This window comes from Apostichopus japonicus, chromosome 5 (genome assembly GCF_037975245.1).
Source record: "Apostichopus japonicus isolate 1M-3 chromosome 5, ASM3797524v1, whole genome shotgun sequence".
NCBI lineage: Eukaryota > Metazoa > Echinodermata > Holothuroidea > Aspidochirotida > Stichopodidae > Apostichopus > Apostichopus japonicus.
In genome coordinates this window covers 15735688-15760741 of record NC_092565.1, presented here as the reverse complement: position 1 = coordinate 15760741, position 25054 = coordinate 15735688, and the positions used below count along the sequence as shown (strand labels likewise).

At 36.5% G+C, this 25054-nt stretch overlaps 2 protein-coding genes across 2 annotated transcripts in view; both read right to left on the bottom strand.

Annotated features, from left to right (window-relative positions):
• LOC139967821 (solute carrier family 28 member 3-like) overlaps positions 1–10633 on the bottom strand; it is a 34104-nt gene extending 23471 nt beyond the window's left edge. The window contains exons 1-2 of the mRNA XM_071971929.1: positions 10320–10633; positions 4522–4939 (exon numbers count right to left, since the gene is read on the bottom strand). Coding sequence (XP_071828030.1) covers positions 4522–4569 — 48 coding nt within the window. The 5' untranslated portion in view covers positions 4570–4939; positions 10320–10633. The remainder of the gene's footprint in view (positions 1–4521; positions 4940–10319) is intronic.
• Positions 10634–11520: 887 nt separating this feature from the next.
• On the bottom strand, positions 11521–24813 carry LOC139967824 (sideroflexin-5-like). Its single transcript, XM_071971938.1, has 12 exons — positions 24260–24813; positions 23810–23878; positions 22770–22874; positions 21272–21326; positions 19399–19478; positions 18435–18491; positions 17578–17643; positions 16961–17048; positions 15963–16078; positions 15031–15119; positions 14709–14826; positions 11521–13466 (listed from the first exon to the last, which is right to left on the bottom strand). Exons 1-12 carry the CDS (start codon positions 24326–24328, stop codon positions 13389–13391), a joined length of 990 nt encoding a protein of 329 aa, XP_071828039.1. The 5' UTR covers positions 24329–24813; the 3' UTR covers positions 11521–13388.
• Between the last annotated feature and the right edge of the window lie 241 nt (positions 24814–25054).

Genomic DNA, 25054 nt, shown 5'->3' with positions numbered 1-25054 from the left:
TGGGATAACTCATAGTTCATTATATGAATGATAAGACCTATGGTATCACTAATGGGATAACTCATAGTGCATTCAATGAATGATACCACCTATGGTAACACTAGTGGGATAACTCATAGTGCATTCCATGAATGATGAGTCCTATATGGTAACCGACTGGTGGGATAACTCATAGTGAGTTCCATGAACGATGAGACCTCTAGATGGTAACAGTGGTATTAATGATATTAGTATTCCATGACCAATGATGATAAGACCTATGGTATCACTAATGGGATAACTCATAGTGCATTCAATGAATGATGAGTCCTATATGGTAACCGACTGGTGGGATAACTCATAGTGAGTTCCATGAACGATGAGACCTCTAGATGGTAACAGTGGTATTAATGATATTAGTATTCCATGACCAATGATGTGGTAAACATTTGTGGGATGACTCATGGATTTGTCCAAGACTAATGAGGTGATAACACAAGTGGGATAATTCATAGAGTGTATCATATGACCACTATAGGGTGGTATCACCAACTGGATTATAACGCATAGTGAGAAAATGACCTTGAGTGTCTGAAGCAGGTAGTACTACTTCCATAAATTTGGAAAAGAGTTGAACAACATTTATACCATACCTGCATTCACCAAAATGATTGCTAACAATATGCATAATGAGGAGAAATTATAAGCAAATGTCCTGATATTATTCAATAGATTGTTTAACGTAATGATAGAAATATAATTCATTCATTCATTCATTTATTTGTTTTTTCACATAAATATTACAATGTGAATGGTGGTACAATAATGCTTGTTAGATTCTTTAATTTCTATAGTTTTTAAGAATTTAGTTCAAATAGACATAAATTCATTGAAAAGAAAAGCCACATACCATACAGTACATGTGTTGTGTTGCATTCAAACTATTGTGTTTACAGAAATCAAATTCATCGCTCCATAATTTTTGTTTTCAGTTATGAGGGTTCAGATTTGTACCTAATTTCTCAGTTCAGTAAAGTGTGAATATTGCAGTCTCTGTCATGAGTCTCTGTAATGTAAGATGGCCACATACTTTTTTCAAGGATTTCTGTGAACACCATATTGACATATTGACATCAGGGACTAGTGTCTGACATCAGGGATCAGTGAACATTTAAAGGGGAGGGGATGTCAAAATTTGTGGGCATATAAACATTAACATAACAAAAAGTCCCATAATTATCAGAAACTGCAAAAAAAAAAAGTTTTCAATTTGCATAATAGGCTGTGAAATTACTCTATGATCTAAATCTCTATTATCTTTGAAATGTAAAATGAACTTTGCATTTTTAAAGTACCACAGACTTTAGTAAACAATCACACCATACCCTCATGCATTGTTAGCCGAGTATACCAAACAGGTAAAACTTTAAATTATTCACATCCTCCATACATATTTGTATGAAGGCTCAGAGAAACCTCTGGTGATAAAGAGTCCATGTACATTTAATCCAGGACATTGATGGGGACAGGAATCCTAGAGGGGAACATAATCTGTGACATCTGGTCACCTTAGCATATAATAAGAATTTAAACTTCTGAGCATTATGACATTTGAGAAGGTCATACTTCCAGGGAACTGAAGCTCTGTTATAATTCAGAAAGTCTCTGCAGAGACTATAGTAGTTAAGGGATGCATGGCTAATAGGGGGGGGGGGGAGTAACAGGAAAAGACAGGTATAAGCCTATACTAATGGCAAGGGGTGAAATCCATGAAATATTCCCACTACAACAAATACAATATAAAAATTAATAATAACAAATTCTAGCAACATGGCATTGACTATAGGCAGTGACTATATAAGCTATCTTCCTCTTTTCTAGTTAGTCTTTTTTTATTTGACTTTAGCAGGTGTTCAGTATCAGATCACTGCCTTAGTGACAGACTTTGCAGCACAAACAACCAACAAACATTGTCACCAATTTCAAGTAGGATCCATAACACACACACACACAGAGGGAAGATAAATTTGAACCCCATAGTGAACTTTGGTGACATTTCACAGGGACCCTTTATCATCCAGCTCTAAGGGTTAAATAACAAATTTTATAGATCAAAATACCACAGAATTTGCTGCAATATTGAATTCACCAACATTTTACTGATTTGACTTTATCACTTTTTTTTCTGGGTGAGGAGACCACAATTTATTTATATGAACAATTTATTATTTATTATGAAATGAAAATCTTCCAAATAATTGCATTTGTCAGCTCAGAGGATACTAAAATATTTACTTCCCAGAGAGTATTCAAGGTGAAAAACACATCACACTTTGTAGAAAACAAAATATATACCATTAAAAGCAAGGCCTTCCTGGCTGGCACTGATATAATATGCTGTAAGATCAGATAGGGTCATGAGAATATCAGTTGTAGCACATTGTTTATCCAAGCAATCTAATTGGAACACCAACAATGGTACTAATGCACAACAATGGTGCAAGAATATTTCTAATATTTACAATAGAAAGAAATCAAAAATTTGCTGTCAAATTCAGAACTAAATAGGGCATAAATACCTGTTGGGTTCTTTCTAAGCTTAACTCACATCCTTCCCTATATATACATATACATATATATATGCATGAGAAATGTTGGAATAGTATAATGCTCAAGCCTGTGAACACAGGGTGAATACAATCTTCCTTGAGGCATGGCAGTGTGGGACAACAATTGGACTATAATTTCATCACTTCCTCTCTCTTTTTTTCTCCCACCACTATTTCTATCCATTCATTCTTCAGACAAACAAAAGAAGACAAAAGACCAGAGGTCAAAGGTTCAGTTATCAGCAGAGCCCATCGTTAACCTTTTGACCTACATTTTGAACAGCTGAAAAGTTTGAACACTTAAAGCAGTTGGTTGCAGTTGAGAAGAATAACTGCTCCTGCCATCAAATATATAATAGAATCGAAAATATATTTGTTAGTTTGTTGGACAAATCATGTCAAGTACATAAATTTGGAAACCCAAGAAATTCAGTATTTAAAAAAGTAATCACATGAATCTTAACATGGAAAAACACCTTATACCCAAGAAATATGTGCTTTACTTATCCCCAAATCAAGTGGTGCTAACCCGCCTCCCCCCCCCCCCCCACACACTCCAGTAGTGTACTTAAATAAACATCTTAACTTGTACAGTACAATCTGAACAGCTGAAAATGCTTCAACATTGTTTCAAAACTTGCAAATTATAGTAACATTTTGCATGAACTAAGCACCATCTCTTCATTAAAAAACACCTCTCTTCATTACAATCCTGTTTGTTCACCCACTCTACAGGGTTTTATAATTCTAACATGAATGCACCTCGTCATTGAATTGGATATTAAAAATAAATAAATGAATTGATCAGTTTAGTAACTGAGAGTTTGGGCATGAGGGCTTTAATTTAGTGAAGAGAGGTATCATTTGATGCATACCACAATTCAGTGATGATTGACTAGCTGACTTGCTCAGTTTGTATCACCATAGAAATTTAACATAAAGATATTTACCCAAAGATCTTCCAAAACTGTGCAAAAAAGGATAAAATATTTGTTTTAAGGTTTTGAAACTTTGTGTCCATATTATCATTATTATAGCTAGTAATTCATTGTGTCACTACAGTATGTAACGCTGTCTCTTTAAGCTACAGTACCAGTGATACCCATGCAGTTTTGTACATCAAGCGGCTACTCTGATATTGAGGTCCAAGTTCTCTCCAATATTATAATATCAGTTTTCGCAAGATATCAACGTGTACTATCTTGGTAACAAATCAGACTAATTTCTCACAATTCAAACAACTAGAGTTCAAACAACTAGATGTGCCTTCTTCCGGGGGACTTAAATATCTCCCCCTCCCCCACCCTATTCCAAGAATAGGATACCACAGGGCATTGCAGAAATGTTACTTCACACTGTGCCACACCATCAGAACAACATATTACAAGGGCATATGTGTACTTACAGTTTGTAACAGACCAACATAACCCAACCGATGGAGAAGAGGATAATTTCAGGTTGTTACTTACGACTATACCTGCACCTCCCAGCCCACCCAACCACTTCCCCCACTCCATGTAGTATTCAACTAGGAATAAAACGATCATCATTCAACAGATGTGCAGCAAATCTACAAATAATTCTTTTCTTTTAAATGTCTGTTCATGTTGACATAATCAGGCTACTCTCGATAGCACTTTCAGGATATCAAACTGTCAGCTTTTCCTGGTACATTACTTTATTTTGTTTCTGCTTTCTTTTTCTTCCTTATTTATTGACAGTTATTTATTCTTGCAAAATCTACAAAAATCAGTGCACATTTTCCCATCCCACACTACCAACAAGTTACAACCACTTTTCTTGTTGCCATTTTATGTTGATGTAACTTCTTTCTTTCAAAACATACAGGAATACCCAGGGTTGTATTAGATGGCATATATCCTATTGAACCAATTTATGTTTACATGAAAATATACCAAGTACTAGACCTTACCTTCTCTTTAGTCCTTTCCCTCAGACCTGTCCCTTCTTTGCTCCCCATTTTCTAATCTTGAGTAAATCTTTCCGACAGTTTATAGGAATGGTCTCATCCTGTCCTGCAAACCGACTCTGTAAACAAATCTCTTTACTGCAGTTGCCCAGGATGATGCTTCCTTCAGAATCCCAAAGAAGAAGCAGAGAGGGGAGGATTATCTGTCAGAGTAGTTGAAGAATGCCTCTGGCACAAGAAGCCGCCTGGCTTGAGTGCACCGCATCGCTGCTTGTGTGTTGTTGTTGCATGTACACAATGGAAGGTAGAGCTACCAGAGTCATTGGCCTGGGTGGCAGGTCTTGTTAATATAACAACCCCCTAGAGGTTGGTCCTGTGTACTGATGGAGGTAAACTCACCAGGAGGTATCCTGGGAAGCACCTTAGGAGAGAAGATTGAATTTGTGGAAGTGATATTTCATCTTCATAACAGTTTTATTAACAGATATCCTTTTTCCTTAAAGTTAATCGATTTATATTTGTTGAACCATGCCTTGCAAAATAGACTGAATTTATTAATTAATTCTCTATCAAGAATATTCAATCAAGTTTCTACAGCACATGATTATTAACAGATAGAGAGGAAAAATAATAGGAAGAGTGAATTCCCAGGAAATTGAAACATCTGTGTTCACTATAAACCAAGGTCAAAGTTAAGTGTAAGTTGACCACTTGTGGCTATAGTCTGCAATTTTCAGATCAGGTTTAATAACTCCCTTTCATATTGCATATTATTAAAGCATTTTGAAGTCTTAGTAAATGAATGCATTCTAATAGATAAAGGAAGGAGGAAAGGCATGAGTTTGTGTTGTTTTTTTTTTTTTTGCCAGATGTGCGCAGTGCTAACTTTAAACATATATGTATCTAGCAGGGAAAGAAAAGAGGGGAAAACTTTCCAATTTCTGCATTGTTTACCAAGTTAAACCTCCTGTAACAAGATACATTTATGTACCACAGTCTTATGTTAATGTAGGTGCCTGGTCAACCTAATGCTCAGTTATTACTTAATCAGGATAAGAGGTAATGGAGCACAGAACACTTTTTGCTCTTTCTTACATCAGGTCAAAGTGACAAGATTATGAAGGTCAAAACTACAATGTTATAATGCTGAGGCAGCTGACAGACATGATATGTTTGTCTTCAATGTTGATGTTGGTGATAACCTGCAACCCTGACAGAGATTAAAGGTCCTAGTATTACAGGAACTTCCTGGGGTATTAATTTTTTCCTACCAAACTGGTGGTCTTTAAAGCAGCTTTTGCAATTGATTGACAAGTTTTAAAATTTACTCAAAAATATAACTCCCCCCGTCAAATGCACCAGTTAAAAATACCAACTGAACTGAATTTAATTTGACGAACAACATTTCAGTCCTAGACACTCTTTCAATTTACCAGTATTAGTCATACTCACACATGATGTAAGTTAAGCAAACTGGAAAAAGTTCCAATTGTTCAGTATTCTCTTTAAGGTAATCAGTATTGGGCCCAAATATGCTAGAAAGTTCAATAATGGTCACACATGCTCAAATTTCCTCAAGCATTTCGTTACCTCCTTCAAAGTATGTTTTTCTCATTTTGAGATATTTTAATTTTTTCTAATTTGCCACTCCTCAATGTTTGGATATCATTTGAAGATTCAGAACCACTCAGGAAAATACTTTTTGTGAGACGTTATTGGGTGTATGTTTAACATGAACACTATATACAAGGTCATGTAAAGTTCAAGGTTGCTTTTAGTTACTTCATTCCTATAGCACTGGTTGGCAGCCCACCAGAATCCGTAGTTGTTGATAGAATCTACGCTTTGTTGTGCGTCTTGCTGCGTACGTTATGTGCATAACATGATATTATATTTGCATACATTTGCATTCAGCTGCATAGGCGTAGGAGGCGGGGGGGCTGGGGGGGCTGCAGCCCCCCCAACCAATTTTTTTGGTGAAAATTCGGGCAATATGCTTAGAATTTTTCGGGCACCTACTGGAAGAATAATAATTTGCAATGTGTTTTTCATTTTTTTTGGGTGATAATTCGGCAATATGCTGAGAATTATTCGGGCATCTACTGAAAGAATAATAATTTGCAATGTGTTTTTCAATATTTTGGTGAAAATTCGAGAATAAGAATTTTTTCGGGCACCTACTGAAAGAATAATAATTTGCATTTTTTTCCCATTTTTTTTGGGTGAAAATTTGGGCAATATGCTGAGAACTTTGCGTGCACCTACCAGTGGCGGAGCGTCCATACAGTCAGAGGGGGCGGATGCCCCCCTGACGGACTCAAATGGACTGCTGGCGCCCTTTCAGCTTTTTACCACTTTTTACTTATTCGCGATTATTGACTTTTTTATTGCGCTCTCAAATACCTATTGACATTTGTCACATTTTGTTGGTGCAATTTTCTGACAAATGGCGATGACACCTATTTATTCTTCGTTTATCTGCAAATTAGCAAGGCCCGGAAAGGGTCATTTCCGGCGATCTAGGGAGTAACTTTACTCAAAAAATGTCTGTAACGCTCCGCGCCAACCTGTGGTGGCACTCCGCTTAGATAGTGTCAAAAGCGCCCCTACAGACCATTCTTTCCCCCCGCCCCCCTGACCAATACCCCATAACTCCGCCACTGGCACCTAGTGAAAATGATGAAGAATTTGCAATGTGTTTTTCAATGGTTAAACTTATATTATTATTATTATTATCATTATTGTTGTAACGACTTCCCCAATAATGCTAACCAATATGGAAGGGTAAAAACACGGAAAATGATTTTATGTTATTGGCAGGTGATTTAATAACTGATGGATGCCTATATGATATGCACATTAACATGTGGAACGCGCGCGCGCGCGGAGCGCGCGAAAAATTTCGGTTATATTTTTCGGGCAAGTCGTTACAGCCCCCCCAAATCAAATGAGGCTCCTACGCCTATGTTCAGCTGTGCACGATCGATTGGCTTGTCGATGTCAAGAGTTATTATTATTGGTTGCTATCGGCACTTCAGCCGATCAGCTGAGTGTGTGCACATGCATGCTGGTTTATTCCAGTTTATGTGACTTAATTCAAAGAAGTATATTTTCATATTCCAGAGTTCTCAGATAGTCTTCGTATTGTTGAGTTCTCATTTCTTTAGGCCCTTTTATTGTTATTTAAACTGTTTCAAGTTTCATCCCATCTATTGTTCTCAATTTGGAATCCAAACACTTCAATAAAGTTTACCACCTGTAGAAGAAAAGTATCCGATTGGTCTCCTGCACTGTTTCTTGAATGCTCTATATTTAGGTCTTAACCCTTTGTCGGCAGAACAATCTTGTGTAAGGCTCCCACGCTAACCTGACATAAGATCATCAAAAACCCTGCCTCACAATTTCAAAACTTTAAGCAAATTGCATCATGTTAAACTTTGGGGCAAATACTGATCTATGCACGCCCTTTTAAGTATTATTCAAAATCTTAGTCAAGTGTAGCAACCTTCTATATTGTGAGATTTCATTATTAAATCATAGCATGGAAAAATTGATCAAGCTCAACTTAAAATGCTGCTTCAAGATATGATTGATGTCCAAGGCATCTATACATCAATGCAGGACATAAAATTTCCCAGTTTGAAATTAACAGTAAATTTCCCAGTTTGAAATTAAGAGTATTACTTCCAGACAACAGAGAGAGGACGGTACGGCCTCTATAAATAGGTCTACACATGCTCATGATCTCATTGTTGATTGGTTACTATAGTGGTGACAATTAACCCCAGACATGTTGCGAGTCCATACAATGTAATTCTAGCATAGTCAGCTGTGATTGTGGATTTGTACTCGTTCTCACACGCGGGATATTTTCAATAGTTGTCTAGGAACCAATCCAATATTTTCCACTCATACTCTTGCGTACAGCCTCAATTGTGCTTGTACTCATACCAAGGGTATAATTCTACTTGTACTATAAGTAATACTGATGTTGCTGTACTCTTACTACAAGTCTTTTGACCCTGTAGAGTGTGGCCAAACATGACATAATTATTATAGGCTAAAGACACACTTTTAGTCATAGGCGTAGGAGGCGAGGGGGCTGGGGGGGTTGCAGCCCCCCCAACCAAAAATTTTGGTGACAATTCGGGCAATATGCTGAGAATTTTTCGGGCACCTACTGAAAGAAGAAAAATTTGCAGTGTGTTTTTCAATTTTTTTGGTGAAAATTCGGGCAATATGCTGAGAATTTTTCGGGCACCTACTGAAAGCAGAATAATTTGCAATGTGTTTGTCAATTTTTTTGGTGGCAATTCGTGCAATATGCTGAGAATTTTTCGGGCACCTACTGAAAGAAGAAAAATCTGCAGTGTGTTTTACAATTTTTTTCAACATCTTAATGTGCATATCATATAGGCATTTATACGTTATTTGCATGTGATGTAATAACCAATGAATGCCTATGATATGCACATTAAGATGTTGAGCGCGCGCGGAGCGCGATAAAATATTTGGTTATATTTTTCGGGCAAGCCGTTACAGCCCCCCCAAATCAAATTAGGCTCCTACGCCTATGCTTTTAGTGTTGATGATATATGTTATGTCTAACAAACATTACAAAAATGAAGAATAAAAGTCATGTACTTTCATCAGATATTCTAGTGTTCAAGATATATAGCCTTCTCATCTTTATAATATGTTAGTTAAATTTCTATAACAGCACACCTTTAAGGCAATTTTGATGACAATGTGGGCTCCACAGTCCAGGCACAATTGTTAATGTTAATCCATAGTTTTATAAATTATACTCAATCCAGATATGCCTCTCTTAATTTAATAGTATTAGGTATGACAGTCCTTGACAAATTTATAATCTGCATGCGTGCTAATATTTAATTAGACCTGCCAAGCTATAGCCTTAGGTTAGGTTACTATGGTGTTTAACATTACCTAAATGATACAAATAAATTACACATTGCCAAGGCCTATCCCCCCCCCCAATGATGAGATCCACATTCCAATACCATGTGTCATGATATAGGGAAATTGATTAGTTGGCTGTTATGCTCGGCTATTCCAAGTCTTCTTTCCCCAAGCCTACAACCCGTGCTGTAGCCAAGGGAATAAAGGTGGTGGAAATTGAAGTTATGAGGCTTAGCAATCGGGAGGTTCCGGGTTCAATACCCGGCCGGGTCATAGTAAAGTGGGTTTTTTCATCCAAGAGCAATCTACGGTTTTCCCATCTGAAATGACTTTCTAAATTGAAAATATTCCAAATCTGAGTTAAAAAATGTTGAATTGGAAGCCACCCGACATGTAAGTTGTAATCCATAAGCCCTTGCAGGCTTCTCCCACAATTGAAGTCGCTTATGCTATGGGTCGTAAAAATATCTATACTGATTATTATTATCATGAATTAGCCTGCAGTACTACTAACAGTAGTTTACTAAGCTATAAGACTAGAGTTGCCTGTGGTTCAGAGCTAACCTAATCTTAGTTATGCTTACAAGTAACATAAATTAATAAGCGACAGATTCAGAGCCATGCCTACACAAGGCTGTGGTTAGACATAACCTAGGTTTAATCTAGTAGTAGTATTACAAGTATGTATGTAAACTTAGTTTTATGGTAGGCTAGTACTAGTTGACGTAAATCCATAGAAATCCTAATCAATTTCTATGCGTAAATCTAAAAGAAAACGTAGCCGTGATAGATAAAGCATTCCCAAGACATGACACAAAATAGCCAAGCCCATGTCCAGTGTTGATTCAACGTTCATTCCACATGTCTGGCAGGTTTACCCTCCTTTAGGCTTTAATTGTTCATCCACATTTGATGGTCAACTTGATCCAGAAAAGGCCGGAAGCAGCCATTGAACGTCTTCCCGGGAATCTCCCGGATTTAGATTCCGTTCCGGTATAAAAATCCCAGCCTGGCAGGTCTTGTAAAACGTAAATAATCTCAAGTTCACACTACGTTTGACCTTCCGTTTGTAGCAGAGGGTTGAGTGTAAGCTGTTATTGTTTACAACTACAATTTCAAACGGTAAATTTCATCACAAATTTAGTTTATTTAAAGCAATCCAGATTTGTGATCATTTCAATGCCTGTAGTTTACACTTTGTGGCTTGGATGTTTATGTTGCACAAAATGCTTGCAACTGGAAGAGGTACAAGTTCCATCATTGCTGATGGCCCTTCCACCAATCTCTTTCATAAACACACACAGTGTAGTTACTAACCGAAAATGTCGACATGAGAGGTTCAACAGTATTACTATGCAACAGCACTGGCGTAGGAAGGTATTTTTTTTCGGGGGGGGGGGGGCCTGATGGGTTGTGGTCGCCATCCTGGGGGAGGGGTCTTAAAAATTTCCAAAAGGGGAGGGGGCATCCCGTCGTCCCGTTTGGAAAAATTTTGAAAAATTAGAGGCCCCTATATTGCTCCCTATTCACTCAATTTTCCAAAAAACCCTTTGCCGTCTGTCATTTACCGAGACAAACTCCTTTGCTACAAGTCCCACAAAGAGAGGTTAGACTCCAACCTCTCTTTTTGACAATGTGTCAGTATGTATGCCTGACCTACCTTACATGAACAAAACAAACGGAGTTCTGTACACACTGTAGCGTATAAGCTAGCACAACCTAAACATGCAGCACATTGGTCTGGACAAGGTTCGATCCTGACTTTTTTTGACGGTATGCTCAAAGGCTAGCTAATGAGGATCGAGGCTATTGCAAGAAATTGCACAAGCATTTCAAATAATTTAGTTTTATAACATCGCCACCATGAACAACTGATTTCAAAAGCCTTTATTAAAATTTGCTCAAAAGTGACTGTTCTTGGGAGAAATCTGATCAATCATCAATGGCACTCATCCAATTACCATTTGATAAATACATTTTGGGAAGAATTTTTCATAGCTGTTATTTCATGAAACAATGCATTTTCTTAACTCAAATTATAATGCAGTTTTATTATCATAGAAAAGACAAAGATAGTAATTCCATTGTGAAAAGCTCTCTGTTTAATCTTCATGCAACCAAAACTTGCACCCTAAAGCATCATGGCAGAATAAGCAATAAACTAGTGGCGTTTTACAGCTATAGTCATCTGGCAACATGTCAAAAAAATTTCAGCACAAAAGTGAATTGATTTATTTTCAGTGATGCATTAAAACTACAAGAGAAGTCTCAGCTCTATAAAATCTAAATCCAGGAAGACATCGACACTTGACTATAGGATGGTTGCGCTAACTACCAGCTAATTGCATACTTTTCCTTTCGTTTATAAGTAATGTAGCTTGCATTCAAAAATAGAGCTATTAACTACTATGAAAGACTTCTATGATAATTGAAGAAGTCCAGCAATATTCTCACACAATTAAGCACCAGAAACAATGCCAACTATACTGTACTCATTTATTTTATAATAAATTTTGATACATTACACTTTCTCTGCCCATTCTAATGAAACTGTCAAGAACTTGTATAAATTTGTAAATAAATTTATAGATGACTCTTACTCCAGCATTAATACTTAGATTTTATGTCAAGTGCTTTCTTTGTATTGTTCATCCTGTTGTATATTAAGTTAAATTTTATCATCATACATGATACCACTATATGCTAATTGAAGTAGTTTCCCACTTTTTCTAATATCAATCTTTTTTTTTTATATCTACTCATTTATATAAAAATAAATCTTGAATACTATAAAAAAAAAAACACTTTCTGACTTTCTGAGATAATCATTACTTCCATACCCTCTAAAAACTGAAAATAGCAACAACAAGAAATCTCATAGTAAATGCCTTCTCCAAGAACAGAGTTCAATAATGCTTTTCTGTTGGAGCTTTTGACTTCTGTTGACCTCAACTGAACTTTGACCGCCAACAATATCATAGAAACGAGGACTATCAGTCAATTGAAATTTTACTATGAAGAATCTACATTCCTTGGATGTTTAATATTGCTTCTAATAATGCTGAAGTGCTTTTTCAGAGATGAACCTTTTCCGTGTATCTTACAGGCGCGTAGCCAGGAATTTGTCAAGGGAGGGGCGAAACTGTAGATACGGCATTGCAAACTATCTAAGCGTAGCGCCACCATAAGTTGGCGCGAAGCGTACAAGAATATTTTGGCTAAAAATGCCTCCCAGATCGCTGGAAATGGCACTTCCCAGGCCTTGTAAGTTGCATCTTAGCATTTTCTCTTTTGAAAATACTAGCGATATCTTAAAAATATTTTAAAAATATGCTCAAGGGGGGGGCAGCTGCCCCCTTCGCCCCCCCTTGGCTACGCACCTGGTATCTTATGAAATGTTAGTCATTGTTTTGTAACATGAGCTCCTCTTTACCATAATAGTATATTCAGCAAATGTTGTCAATGCAGCACTTGTATTACAATTTTGATTACCTTCAGAGAACAATTAATTATCTTCATATGCAAACTTGCAATTTTTTCAAAGTAAGTTAAAAAATATCCTTTCCATTATAAAAGGTAGCTTTAGCAAATGAAAAAGATGGAATTTTGTTTGGCTTAAACCAATGCAAAATGTGTTCGGTATTTTAATATAAATTCAATTAGATAAATAATAGCATGTTTCATTCGGAGAATTAAAACAAATGTATAAAATATTAAAGAGTAGATACACAACAGTATAAAAACTAACAAGTTTTCATTCAAACTCTTATTTACTATAATCACTTCACACACGATGTGAGAGTACTATTTTGAAGGAATTTAAATACATGAATATTAATAACCCTTATAATATGTTAATGAATATGCATGATTTGCATATGGAATACTTCATGAGGTGAGTTGGAATCCATTGATTATGCAGTACAATATATATAAAGGCACATTTTCTATAACCCTTTGTTGTAGTGAACCATTTCTTCATCGGTAGCTGCTTGAATCTCAGGCTCTAATTCTGTTATTTTCATCTATAAAAGGGATAAACAACAAAATTTACTAGTTATTTACATTTTCAGGGATAGAGTATAGCCCCCCCCCCCCAAAAGAAAGAAAACAAGCAAGATGTTTAAAAACATATTTGCTGTGAGGAGATTATTCATCTCTATGGTGAAAACTTGATCCATTTTAGCATGTGTTATTTTTAGAATTAGATTTTAGTTTGGTGAGTTTGATGAATGTTACTTGGCAATATCAGAATAAGTGACATCACCATAGCAATTGAATTGAAATTGTCTCTGCTTTCTTAACTTATTTACTATCTTTACGAAAGGTTATGAAGCAACACTTGTTCATAAGACAACCAGCCTGTTAGTGATTTCTTGCCAAATCTGATATGAGAACATTCCATAGTACCACTGCACAGAATATTTTCAAGCTTGACCAATACTAAGTGATCAGTAACATTCTTGCACAAATGTGAACCTACAAATCATGTATCAAATTTATTCATGAATTAATTTCAAAGTAAGCATGCTTTTTCAGACTTTGACCTCTGCAGAACCCAAATGACCTTTGAGCTCCCATAGAAATCAATAGGGTGCATTCACTATGGTGGATCTTTGAAACAATTGTTTAACCAAGCTTTACCTTTTCAATGGTTGGCTTGAAAAGGCTTTCAGAGTTCAGGCTATTGAATTTTGTCTACCTCAAAGGACATTTTATAACAACAAAAAGATTCTTGTTATCAAAATGCACTAAGGTGACATTCATCTAAGCCTTACTTTGGAGTTCTGTGCTTTAAGGTTTCCAGATTTATTTTATTATCTCAAAATGACCTTCATAAGAAACAATGCACTCTTTAAGGTACAGCCACACAGCAAGTTCAAAAATTCACCCAAACTTTACTTTAATAGCATTTACCATGGTAGCAATGGTTTCAGACATCGATAGATGCTGATCTTGAATGACATTCCACCACCATAGAAAACAATAGGATTGTAGGATGGGGGGGGGGGGATCCATATGACCATGATGTAACTTTTAAGTGATCATGTACACAAACCACATGACCATCATGTAACTTTTTAGTTATCATGTACACAAACCACATGACCATCATGTAACTTTTTAGTTATCATGTACACAAACCACATTACCATCATGTAACTTTTTAGTTATCATGTACACAAACCAAGGCATCACATACATACAAACACATCATAACCATAATCCAAAACTCAGCAAAGATTAAAATAGAATGATAAACAAACCTGGGCAGTCTGTGGAAATAAGCTGATTGCCAGAGGCAAGGCAAACGCAAATGATGCCGTACAAACTATCACTTGGAGTGGAAAATGCATTCTAGGAAACTTCTTAAGAAATTTGGTCCTGTAAATCGGAGAAAAGCAACTTTAAATGGCAATAAGATAAAGTAAATTTATCCTAAACACTTTTTCGATTCTGTGTTTAAATCACCAGAACCGTGCGTAATTAAGAAAACAAATTCTAATATGAGGACTTTAACCATTTCTATCGAGTTTCTGTTCGTAGCTTGTTTACTTTAACGTTTAAATTCACAATATAGGGACTTACCTGTTTTCGATGAATGTCATAATGATGGGAGGCAATAACAACACTGGTGCAGGTAATACAACCCTGGTCATGGCAGTTTCTACCAAAGCCTGGTGAATTGACAATAATAATTTTATTTTTATTCAATATGAGATTACAACTAAAGGACACTTTTTTAATGCTCAAGATGAAGAAACTAAGCAATATTTACACGTTTTGTTTCTCATGGTATGGTATAACAGACAAGTCCAATGTGATACATCTATACACAGCCACCATCTTCACAGACTTATGAGATGAATTTGGTAATGATGGAAATCTCTCATAAGCAACCATTGAAATTTATTGCAGTGTTGGACCTAGGTTCAACCTAACTGTAAAATTTAATGGACTGCTATCTTTGAAAACCAAACGCATGCTGCTTTAAGATAAATGAAAGCTTGGTAAACGTATCTCTGCCAAAAATAACATTAAAAAAGGGTCATTTGCATATAAACATAAACTATTCCAAGTATGTGATGGCACTATATAACTACTCGACAATGTTGACGTTAGCAAAGAGTTTTTCTTTCTGCTGATATTCTGCTGATCTGTCAAACTCATTAATCATCCCTTGTTTGAGATATCGCAAAGAGTCTCAAAGATGCCAAACTTGGTCTAGTAAGCAATGTTCTGTATTATTCATATTACATTAGATCAGATAACTGGGAAACGTCAAAAATTTAAGAACTGCAAAGAACTAAATACTAATTAACATTAATCAATACAAGACCATCCAATGCATATCCCATTTAGATGTGGTAGATCTCTGTTCATCTCATGCAATTTGGAGAGTCATGAATGGACTGTTTTCTGATATTATAAATCACTGTGGAATACCATTAAAGGGGTGAAGTATTTTATATGGATTAAAGGAATTGCTTAAATAGAAGATAAAATATCAAACAACTTACTGATTTAGCAGCAATTTTGGAAGTTCCCAAGACATTACCTTTACTGTCTGTTACCTCGATGCCTTCCCATAACTCAGTGTACCTCATAAGGGTGACATTACAAATGTTTGCTAATGCTGTATGAAAAGAAAGAAAGACATTTTTGTTTATTCCTCTCTATCATAAAATATTATACAAATAATGAATGGTTTCCATTCGTGCAATAGTGCAAATATTTCATGAGTTGAAAGATGGAATGTTCCATTCAACGAGGCGCAGCGGAGTTGAATGGAACAAATTACATCTTTCAACGAATGAAATATTTGCACTATTGCACGAATGGAAACCATTCATTATTTGTTTTATACAACATATTATATTAAGATGGGTAAAATACACTCATGCAACAGATTGTTTTGAACAGACAGGTTTCTCTGCTCTCTTACCATTGAAAAAAAGTGCTACCAAAAAAGTATAACCCATGGTTCTATTTCATAGAGTGGAATAGAGCGGATTTTGCATGCAATCAACGAGCAATTGACCAATCAAATGACCAGAATACAATTAGGTGTTGTATAAACTCCGATATTATGACAACACTATAGTCATCCATTTAAAGATAACATTTTGCAATTTCTAAGAGGAACAAAAATTCACATTCTCATGGTTACAAATAAGTCCAAACATTTCAATTGCAAAATAGATCGAAGCATCAAGATTTCAACCGCATCATCTAAACTAACCATACTTATAAACCGGTTGTTTTGTTTATCTTACAATTGAACACAGCTTGATAAACTGTTTTCATGGCATTTGTAGATTTTCTCCAAAAGGGACCAAAGTAGTAGCTTGTAACTCTACTGATGCAAGTGTTTCTTTCAAAGGGAAAACAATGCATACTTTTTATGCATAGAGCGTCTTTATGTGAAAATAATAGGTATTACTGTATTGATCTTTTCTCTGTGCACACCCTGTTGTAGCAGATCAATTTTAATGGAGACCATCAACGTTTTTCTTACCCACAGCGGGAAAAGGCACAAATCGCTTGACCAACTGTCCTGTCGGTCCTAAGGCACTGGATTTGTTAATCAAGACGTTTAATCCAACCTGCAAAAAAAATTTAACCAGTTCATGACGAAGAAAATTAAGAAGGTAGATCACTATATAATTTCTTGGTTTATGTTTAGACAAATTCATGTGATATTAGTTTTACCTGCCTCTGCACAAAACTGCGCTACCAATAGCTCTGTTTGGTGTGGGATGGAAATCTAACGTAAATCTTTTAACCATGGCTGTAAACAGCTTGTCACAAAATATGAATATTAAGTGTATATTCCTCATTCTGTCATACAAAGGTACAGTAGGTTTGCAAATAATAAAAAAAAATGTTGGAAAACTTTCAGATTTCAGTCAGCCACAAATTAAGAGCTACAAAGCAAGTTAAAGCTAGGTATTAACAAATAGGGAGAAAATAATATCGACATCTATTAGAAAGTGAAACCAAACTATACCACAGCATAAATGATATTAACTATGATGATTGGCAAAACCTGATATTAAGCTTCCTACCAACTATATATACCTATGACAAAGTACATTTCTTTGAGCATATTTTAAATGGTATTAAACTACTTACTGCTATACTACAAGCTGATGAGACAGCTCCAACATAGCCCAGCAAAAACCTGCTTGGTGGTGTCTCCTTTGAGGAATAAAGAGGCAAGTTGCATGAGAAAGTAAACATTCAAAAGTACAGTTTCATAAAACAGGTAGTCCTTTGCTCCTTGCCCTTCCCTTTTAAAAAATCAACTACAACATTGAGAACCAAACCTCTCTACCCCAACCTCCCTCCCCCCACACTTTCTTCAAAATGATATCTTACAAGACCCAAATAAGTATTTGTCAAACATCCATTCCCCCCTCCGTTAAACCATAAAGACGACTACAGTACATGCTTTAATTTCAATGTCAAAACTTGGAAAGTGACAATGCTATCAAACAATAAAGTAACTGAGACTTTCAGAAAAGATAAGTGTAAGTGGACACCCTTCTACTTTGATAGATGAGGGGCTCTTGGCAACACCAACTGGAAATGCATTTCAACTGCCCTATCAAGCAATCTTATGTTGCCATTTCAGAGAGTTGATAACATTGTTTTATACTAAGGATAAGGAAGGAAACTCCAGCTGTTTACATAATTGTAACGACCACCCTCTCACAAAATTCAAGGCTGCAAATGTGGCTTTGTATGCAGATGCAAAAACTCTAGTTCTGCTTTCACTTCGGCACTGCCTCCACTTTCAAAAACAAAATTCTCTTTACTTTGGTTTTTGCTGCAAAATAGTTGGATCACTAAATGGTTTTGCAAGTTTACCTAACCTGAAAATCTCTCTCCATTCCCTTGAGTTAAATAACGGATAGAAATAATAAAGCTAATGTATCGTTATACTCGCTAATAATAAGTAAACAAGAGAAGTTGAAAGTTTGTATTACCTTAGTCGCATTTCTGTTTGAAAAGTTGACACAAGCATTGTGACTCTGGTTCAACCACTGTAGGAAAAATATCATAGATAATGTAAGTACCAGACAGAAGTAATAACACTCAAGCTTGCCACTTAATATCAACCAAAGATATCATCAGCTCATTATAATTCAGGAGTTCCAATGGGCATTCTTCCAACCACCCCACCCCACCCCCTACACCCGCTCCTATTGAAAACCTGACATATAGCCCTAGTATTATAAGGAATAATGTGCTTCGGACAGATATGAATTACTCCCTTCTTTCAAATTGTTTGAAATTTTATCCAGGCTGTGATATATTGAGTGTACTATCGAGATGACAAGGGATCATTCAGAGTTTCATGCGTACCGCTTAAGATGAGTTATACTCTAAAACCATGCTACAAAAATGCAGTTAAAATCACAGCTAATTATGCAAAAACTAGGGAATGTAATTCCATACCTTAAAACCGTATGATTCTGTTAAAGCCCTTATGATCTTTACATATATGCTAAACTATCAGATTCTATGTAAACATTAGAATGGTGGTCCGTAGTACCAGAAGCTTCCATAACGTGGGGTAGGGGTTGAGAGGGCAGAAAGCTAGTAGTAGTGTTTGGGTCTCTTCCTCATCAGAAATGTGTCTTTGAAGATGCCCAACAGGTGATATAATCTGGCAAATATGTGAAACTATATCAATACATATATGGAACCCTAATAGTGCTGCAGCCATGACATGGATATTCTGATGTCACCAGTCAGACATGACAAGGATAACATGTATACCAGAAGCAATTAGATTCTCATTCAGCAAAAGTGTCAAAGGTTGTTTTTTCAAACCATTCGATGGCTTTAGGCAACCTCAAGTAATATTCATGAATATTTTGCAGTAGATTGAATCAAGTCAAACTTGTTGCTACTGTAGACTCTAGGGAGCTGATATAATGGACCTACCTGCCAAAATATAGTAGTACCTAATGTTTGGTTTGGAAGCAGTAATCCAACCACTGTGGGTGTTCCAAAAGGGACATAACCTGAGGAATAAACAAGAGATCAAAGAGGGAATTGGAACTAATATATATGGGAATGATTAATTGTTACCAGGACTCCCAGAGTTAGGAAGTAAACAAGTTGAAAGATGTATGAACGGTTCAGCAAAATATGGATGACTCAAAGAAGGTGGTATAATTATAATAAATTCATATCTGAGATTTATATTGTTCACTTGATATGGATAGTTGCTGGCTTGCATTAAATTCTTTGTTTCTCAAAATGAGATACTTTTTTCCTTTAAGTAATACCTTGGACTACTGTACAGTAGTGCTGATAGTCGTAATCGATTAAGCGCCAGTAGTCGCGATAACACTTTGGAAGTTCGATTAATCACGCTCAAAACCTAACTTACTCGACTTCTAACTAGCACTACACATAAACTGCTTTTGAATAATATCCTAACCTATCAAAACAACACTAAAGCAGTTTGTCAGCAAATATCGCAAAAGTACAGGTTCTCACAATGCTACACTAGCTCTGTGCTGTGTTAAAATCGGCAAACACCTGCTCCGGTCAGATTCATGCGTTAACTTGTCAGTAATATGTTTTTTCTGCAGTGCAAGATTAAGTCCTAGCAAATTTTGATCATTGCGCATAATTGCAAATTCGTAAGTTATAAATCTTTTGCGATTGCCAAAGTATTTCTCATGCATTGCAACCCAGTTCCTATACTGATAGAGAATGTCTTCCAATCAGCTAGCCGGACATCTGGTAACTTTCAGATATAAAAAATCACAACAGTAAGTAAATAAATCTTATAAAGTGAAGCGGGTTGTGATCCCTCAGCATTACTGATGATCCATGCAGACACCAGCCTGTCTAACAAACAAACCAGAAAGCAATGTATTATCATACAGCATACAATACATGCAGACACCAGCCTGTCTTATAAACAAACCAGAAAGCAATGTATTATCATACAGCATACAATACATGCAGGCACCAGCCTGTCTTACAAACAAACCAGAAAGCAATGTATCATCATACTGCATACAATCTGATGATTCATGCAGACACCAGCCTGTCTTACAAACAAACCAGAAAGCAATGTATTATCATACAGCATACAATACATGCAGACACCAGCCTGTCTTACAAACAAACCAGAAAGCAATGTAATATCATACAGCATACAATACATGCAGACACCAGCCTGTCTTACAAACAAACCAGAAAGCAATGTAATATCATACAGCATACAATACATGCAGACACCAGCCTGTCTTACAAACAAACCAGAAAGCAATGTAATATCATACAGCATACAATACATGCAGACACCAGCCTGTCTTACAAACAAACCAGAAAGCAATGTATCATCATACTGCATACAATCTGATGATCCATGCAGACACCAGCCTGTCTTACAAACAAACCAGAAAGCAATGTATCATCATACTGCATACAATCTGATGATCCATGCAGACACCAGCCCGTCTTATAAACAAACCAGAAAGCAATGTGTTATCATACTGCATACAATCTGATGATCCATGCAGACACCAGCCTGTCTTATAAACAAACCAGAAAGCAATATATTATCTTACTGCATGTCATACCGCATCAATCTGCTAGCTTCATATTGTTCCTTTGATGACAATTAAAAGACAAGCACAAAGCATCGAATGGCAAACAATATTTTACAAACTGCTTGTTTCTTAAGTTTCCTAATAGTTGATCTATGATGGTGATCAATTTGTCTCTGTTAATATTGGCTCTATATGGAGTGCTCAGACTTTTACAAAATGAATGGGGAATCCTTCGCAACACTTACCAGACATACGGAAAGGCATGAAGATCTTCTTCCCGGTGTCTGGATGAATTATCGCCTTCGAAGAGACAAAGATAAATATTTTATATGGTCAAACTATCACACAAACTATGTCCTACTACTGCAGTGTACATAGAACATGTAGTATGGTTTCCTACATTTTAGAGTTTTGGGAGGGGAATTGAACCAACAGAATAGTAAATCAAGCTGAAAGACTAATTACTCATGTTGCCTCAATACCATGTTGCCTCAAGTCCAGCAGCTCTTGTAGATCCAAAATTCACAAGCAATTATCTTCTCCACTTTCATAGAAACAACCAATTAACTGAATCGTGCTTACTAAAACCAGTAATATACTGTGCAACATCAACCAGTTGGAACAAGCATTTCCATTTAGGTATTTACATGTAATGCTGCAAGACCGGATTGGAATAGTCTGCCTTCAGACCTCATTAGTAGTTCCAGTGGTTCTGTGAATCCTGTCAGCATATCTCGGGTCAGATTTAACTAATTACTCTCTTAACGTGTGTGTGGTGAGATATTGTTCCTTTTTGCGGATGTGTCACCGTAACGAAAACGAAGACGAAGACCGTTCAAAGTGGTTTTCTGTACTATGCTATGCATGTTTAGCTATTCTTGAAATCATACATACTGCAACTAAACATCTATCTCCCCATCTCTATCTCTCTCTCTCTCTGTCTAAATACCTAATAAGAAAACCTTCAATAATAATCAGAAAGCCAGTTAGCTTTATGATTCCTTGCCACCAAGAGACAATCATAGCATCCTAGAATTCACAGATTAATTGTAGCATTGATTTGGAGTTATCATTTGCAAACGGTTTTTCAGACTTTGTTGCCTGTTGACCTCATGTAACCTTTGACCTCTACTAATTTCAATAGGATTCTTGCACTCATCAAGATAGATCTACAGTACATACTACGTATGAAGTTCAAGAAAGATGTACAGTACTTCTTGTGTTATCGTGTTTACAAGATCGCTTTAACGAGATAAAATGTTGACCGCAAATTACCTTTGACCTCCATCAATTTCAATAGGGTTCTTGTACTCAACAAGCCGAATCTGCATACCAAGTATGCAGTTCAACAAAGATGTACTTTCTTTGTTTATTTAAAGTTTCTGATTTGACCTTGACCCCAAATGACCACTGAATTCTTCATAGAAAACAATAGCATTATTGTACTTAATAAGACAGATCCAAATACCAAGTATGAAGTAAATCCACAATTACCTATTTGAGTTACCATGTTTATAAGCAAGTGTCACATACACACACATGCCATCACCATCTACATCCACCATCCATAATCCACACCATAAAGTTTTGTTAGAAATTCTCAGACAAATGCCGTAACTTTTACTTGTCAGCCTTTGCACTAAGGATGGCAGACGTTGGGGGGGGGGAGGTATAGAGGGCGACAAATACAGTTGTTGATAAGCAATGTATCTTGACATTATAAGTACCAATTACTTTTCTTACCTGCTTTATCTTCTGAGCTTCCCATAGTTCCTTGTTAGAGACATTTTCTGATCTTGTTCCAGATTTGAAGTCATCCAGAAGTTTAATTGCATCCTCCAATTGTTTCTAAAAATATATATTCAGGAAAATATGGAAAATCATTTTATGAATAGTTTCTTCAACCATCAAAAAGGAGATTAATTCTTGGTTCCTGGTACCTTGACTAATCGCTAAAAAAATAACAAACTTGCTGATTCTACCAATAGGCATACACACATAAATATATTTTCCTACAAGAATACTTCATATCAAAGGATATATAATAATATCTATCCATTTATCATTATTTTTTTCAACTTTATTACTCCTTCCCCTCAAACCCCCCCCATCCCCTCCCCACCTTTGCCAATCCCTCTTTCATCTCTTCCTATGCATGTGAAAATGATTATCATCTTCTTGGTAGTCATGCACAGTCAAGTAGAAGGAAGTGATAGATCTGTTAATGCTTCCTTTACAATACTTTTATCTAGCTAAGATGGGGTACGTAGCCAACACTTTTGTTTGTTCCTCCTTGCTTTTCATCTCAACATTTCTATAACCAGGACTCAGGTTGCTATCTGAGCAACCACTTAAAGTTAAGGCATTGAAGACTCGCCCCAAACCGCGTGCCGCACTCTGTAAAAGTTAACTTTCCGTTGCTTGCCAGTGACGTTTTTGCTTGTCGATACAAAATGCAGACAGTCATGAAACATGATACATTATTATCTTTAGCTGTACGTGAGATGTCCATATCGCTGTATCGTTTGTACAGTGTGCTGTGGGTATTGACCACAGCTGCATGTACTGACTGTACACTAGTGTCTAATTACCTATGGTAGCAAGCTGCGTGTGTATTTTCTGGGAACGATGGCGGGGTCTAACACTTCTGTTACACCTCATTTGAAACTAGGTCAGATTACCGGCATGAGACGTTTCTTTATGCGCGAGTCTTCACACCTTTTAGCTAGGACTTATGAGAGACATATTACTACACTCCATAAAATAATTGGATCCAGAATTACCTTTGTTGTGAAAAGGGTTCGAGGATCAATAATGTCCAAGAAATGTCTATAGCGTCCGAGAAATGTCCCCTGGAAATAAAAACCAAATAGTGTAGGATATGTGAAAAGTGGTAAAATGGCATCACCACAGATTTGGAAGTAGGGGGGGGGGGGGGGTGGCACAGCAAAATGAGAGAAACATTTGGGGCCCACAATAGGGTGCTGATATGCATACGGGGCAAAGTGAAAAATCATGATAAGGCCTAGGCCTAAATACATCTATAGCCTACTTTGTACATTTATATTCAGTATTAGCCTAGGCCCACTAGTCACTACTATATTTTTTTTACTAATACTAGGCCTATATACTAAAAATTGTACCGATAAGCTTAGAAGGCGTAGGCAGAGCTACTTTGAGAGCAGCTAAAGGCGAGCCTTCAAATTGAAGTAAACTTCCAAATCATAATTTACCTGATCAAACCTTGGCTGGTTTAACCTAAAGGCCGGGTAATCGCCTGTCGTTTGGTCTGTAGATTGCATTGTGTATGTTGTAATGACACAATAATATCGACAGTCAAGAGGCTCACTTCGATTTTTACAACTTCTCAGGGTATCAACAGAACATCGCCTTCACAACCTTCTTGAATGTTGTAACTTTGTCAGAATTACTTCACACTGCAATAACTATATGGCATTTCTTATTGTCAAAATTGTTTCCATTTAGTAAGTTGAGAAGGCTACAAGAGCTCACGTAGACAACATATTAACGCACACTGAGTGTGCTGTGGATAATACAGAACTACATACTTCTGGTGTGCAATCCTTATCAATTTCTAGGTGTGCAATACACAGAACAGCTGCATAGCGGCGGGTGCTCAGTTATACTACGGGAACTATAACGCTTCACACCGCCTAGTTGATGCAAGGATTTGTTATGTTCCAAAACAACTCCATGATTGATGTAAACCTTACGTCAAGAAATAGACAATGATTGCAGGCGCCAAACCAGGAGGGAGGGGCCCCTTCTCTTTCCAACCCCACACAAAAAAAGTATTTATTAACACAACCGCAGACCCCCTACATGGGAGACGGATTCGACGACCTCAGGACTAAATCTCTCCTTTCTTAAAATCCCGCCCCTGGATGTTGAAGTTCAATTTGATTTGATTTGATTTATTTGTTTTATCACGTGAATATATACATTGTGAAAGGAATACATACATTGTATGTATGGATGTATTTATGTATGAAAGGATGTATGTATGT